This window comes from Cebus imitator, unplaced genomic scaffold (assembly GCF_001604975.1).
Source record: "Cebus imitator isolate Cc_AM_T3 unplaced genomic scaffold, Cebus_imitator-1.0 Scaffold111, whole genome shotgun sequence".
NCBI classification, from domain to species: Eukaryota; Metazoa; Chordata; class Mammalia; order Primates; family Cebidae; genus Cebus; species Cebus imitator.
The window spans coordinates 1,840,160-1,843,489 of record NW_016107426.1 but is presented as its reverse complement, the minus strand read 5'-3'; the positions used below and the strand labels follow the sequence as shown (position 1 = coordinate 1,843,489).

The 3,330-nt window shown below is 43.1% G+C and overlaps 1 protein-coding gene across 6 annotated transcripts in view; it reads right to left on the bottom strand.

Moving 5' to 3' along the window:
* VPS8 (VPS8 subunit of CORVET complex) overlaps positions 1 to 3,330 on the bottom strand; it is a 240,631-nt gene that overhangs the window by 40,714 nt on the left and 196,587 nt on the right. For all 6 annotated transcript variants that reach the window (XM_017538380.2, XM_017538382.2, XM_017538384.2 and 3 more), the window contains one exon: positions 1,627 to 1,792. In XM_017538380.2, coding sequence (XP_017393869.1) covers positions 1,627 to 1,792 — 166 coding nt within the window. The remainder of the gene's footprint in view (positions 1 to 1,626; positions 1,793 to 3,330) is intronic.

Here is a 3,330-nt window from a genome sequence, read left to right as displayed (position 1 = left end):
CCAACAAAGGACTAACATCCAGAATCTACAAAAAACTCAAACAAATCAGCAAAAAAAAAAAGGAATACCATCAAAAAGTGGGAAAAGGACATGAGTAGACAATTTTTGAGTACTCGGTCAAAAATCTGTTTATCATTTCATCGACTGTAAACTCTGCAAGACAAGACCATGTTTGCCTTGTCTACCACTGTATCCCTGGGCACCTGGCACAGTACCCACTACACTGTTCAATGCAAACTGGGGGAAAGGATAAATGGAAAGGCTACAATGGACAGCAGAAGTTCTACACTGTTATCTGGAGAGCAGTTAGTCCAGCCTCTGCTTCTAATATGACGCCGATGGCTGGTGAAACAAAGAGAAAAGTAACAGGCCCAACTTTTTACTGTGTGATCTGAAGGCCAACTACAGGATAGGGTAGCGCAGAGGAGGGAACAGGAAGCAGAAGATAAGATACTGCTTCAAAGAGGAAGTAGAGCTGAGTACAGCACAATGATCAAGTCCCGGTCCCAGTAACTTCTCCACCCTGAACCCCTCGTGTTGTCAAGTTCTGTTCCCCTGAAAACTATCAGGCAGGAGATTCAAACTCTGCTCCACTGCCTGCTTAAAAAAAGGCTGCAAAATACATAAAATTGGCCGGGGGCAGTGGCTCACACCTGTTAATCCCAGCACTCTGGGAGGCCAAGGCAGGCAGATCACGAGGTCAAGAGATCGAGACCATCCTGGCCAATAAAGTGAAACTGGCCTCTACTAAAAATACAAAAATTAGCTGGGCATGGTGTGGGTGCCTGTAATCCCAGACACTCAGGAGGCTGAGGCAGGAGAATCACTTGAACCTGGGAGGTGGAGGCTGTGGTGTCCCCAGATCACACCATTGCACTCCTGCGTGGCGACAGAGCGAGGCTCCATCTCAAAAAACAAAAAACCCATAAAATTATTATCTAGTTCAGTAGTCATGTACTCTAAAGGTAATGAAAGACTTCTCAAATGGACACTATTGCATCAGGTTTTTTGAAGAAAGTTACCCAACTGAGAAAACTATGTGCTTGTTCTCCACATTGAACCAAAGTTCCGCTCTCCTGAAAACCATTCAGCAGTACAGTTCAAACTCTGCTCCACTGCCTGCTTTTAAAAAAGGCTGTAAAAATACATAAAATTGTCACCTAGTCCAGTAGTCATACTCCAAAGGCAGTGAAAGAGCATATGTGTATGTACCTTGTCCATCGCCAGCCCTGCTTAAAAGTCATAATTCTGCACTCTTATATACTCATTGGTATGAGTATATAAAGCACTCATTGGTACCTGCAGGTACTCAGCTGTACTTGCTGTTACTCTGTCAAAGGTTCTTAAAAGCAGGCTCATGTGTGTAGACCTCATCTGTCCAACTAGATCTTAGGCCTTCTGAAGGCAGAAAATATCATCTGTTGTTCTCAAATGCAATGTTTTTCAGTACTGAGTAGAGAGGAGAGGCTCTTCAAACATGAAATAGGACTGAATAGAACATTTCATGTACTAATGCTCATCAGGTAAATTTGTTGAGACCTATAGGACCTGAAGAAAATGGGACCAGGCCTAAATGACATTGGGAAGAAAAGACCATCTCCATTTTGCCACGAAAACAAGTCTTACCTGTGAGGGGGTTATCCTGCCCTTTTTAATTTCAGATGAATTTTCACTGAGTTTTCCTACTTTGTTACTTGAGCTGCATTTGTAGCACGTCCATCTTGTTTGGCCCTCAATTTCCATGGTGCATTCTTTGCTTTGCAGGCAGAATGAGTGATACAGGTGGCCACAGCTGTGAAATGAAGGCAACACGTCTGTACTTTTTATTATCACAAAATCCGTAAACATAAGCTTGTAAGTGTGCTTAGAGGCAAATAAGATCTCTAATAAGTAGAAATGCACTGATGTCTGCACAGGGTAAGAACAAGAAAGAAAATGCACATTTGCTGTCCCCTCTTCACAAAAATCCGAATTCATATATTTGTATACTTATGTTGTGAGTACGAACAGAATCACAGTTCTCGGACTACACATTACCTAGAGGATGAGATGAACTTCTGGTCATTTCTCAAACTATGAAATCTGGATAGCATTTTTAGATTTTTAGATAGTCTAAGAAAAAGGCAACTGAGGGCTGGGCATGGTGGCTCACGCCTGTAATACCAACCCTTTGGGAGGCTGAGGTGGACAGACCACGTGAGGTTAGGAGTTTGAGACCAGCCTGGGCAACATGGTGAAACCCCATGTCTACTAAAAATACAAAAAATTAGCTGTGCATGGTGGTATGTGCCTGTAATCTCAGCTACTTGGGAGGCTGAGGCAGGAGAATCACCTGAACCCAGGAGGCGGAGGTTGCAGTGAGTTGAGGTCACGCCCACTGCACTCCGGCCTGGGTGATAAGAACGAACCTCTTGTCTCAAAAAAACAAAAACAAAAAATTACCCAAAACCCAAAAATCAAAAAACAAAAAATTAGCCAGGCGTGGTGGTGCATGCCTGTAGTCCCAACCACTTGGGAGGCTGAGGCACGAGAACTGCTTGAACTCGGGAGGTGGCGGCTGCAGGGAGCAGACTGCACCATTGCACTCCAGCCTGGGAGACACAGTAAGACTCTGTCTCAAAAAAAGGCAGCTGGGAAAAATCATAATTATTTAAGTAGCTTGATAATAACATGAGTGGTCTGCTCATCAAATTCAAGGTAAAGGTTGTGATTTGATTAAACATTTACAAAAATGTCATTGCTATAGCAAATCTTTACACTATTCTTATAAAGAAATTCCCTACTGATTACACTAAATTACCAAATAAGCCTCCAGAAGTTGAGGACTGAGACTAATTCTCAGCCATCTACACTGATTTATCTTAATTTCTCTAACCTAAAATGTTGGGCATTTCAGAAATCAATCCTTTATCTTTCCTTCTTTTTTTGAGACAAGAGTTTTGCTCTTGTCACGGGCTGGAGTGCAGTGGTGCAATCTCGCTTCACTGCAACCTCCGCCTCCCAGGTTCAAGTGATCCTCCTGCCTCAGCCTCCTGAGTAGCTGGGATTACAGGCACACGCCACCACATCCGGCTATTTTTTTTTGTATTTTTAGTAGATACAGGGTTTCTTCATGTGGTCAGGCTGATCTTGAACTCCTGACCTCAGGTGATCTGTCCACCTCAGCCTCCCAAATTGCTGGCATTACAGGTGTGAGCCACTGCGCCTGGCTTAAGCGAGCGCACCCGCCAATCCTTTTCTTTTCTATAGTCTTTATACTCTTTTGTCTTCCCTTCTCTCTCTATATATCCATATCTATATATCTATCTATCTAGATACATATATAGATAC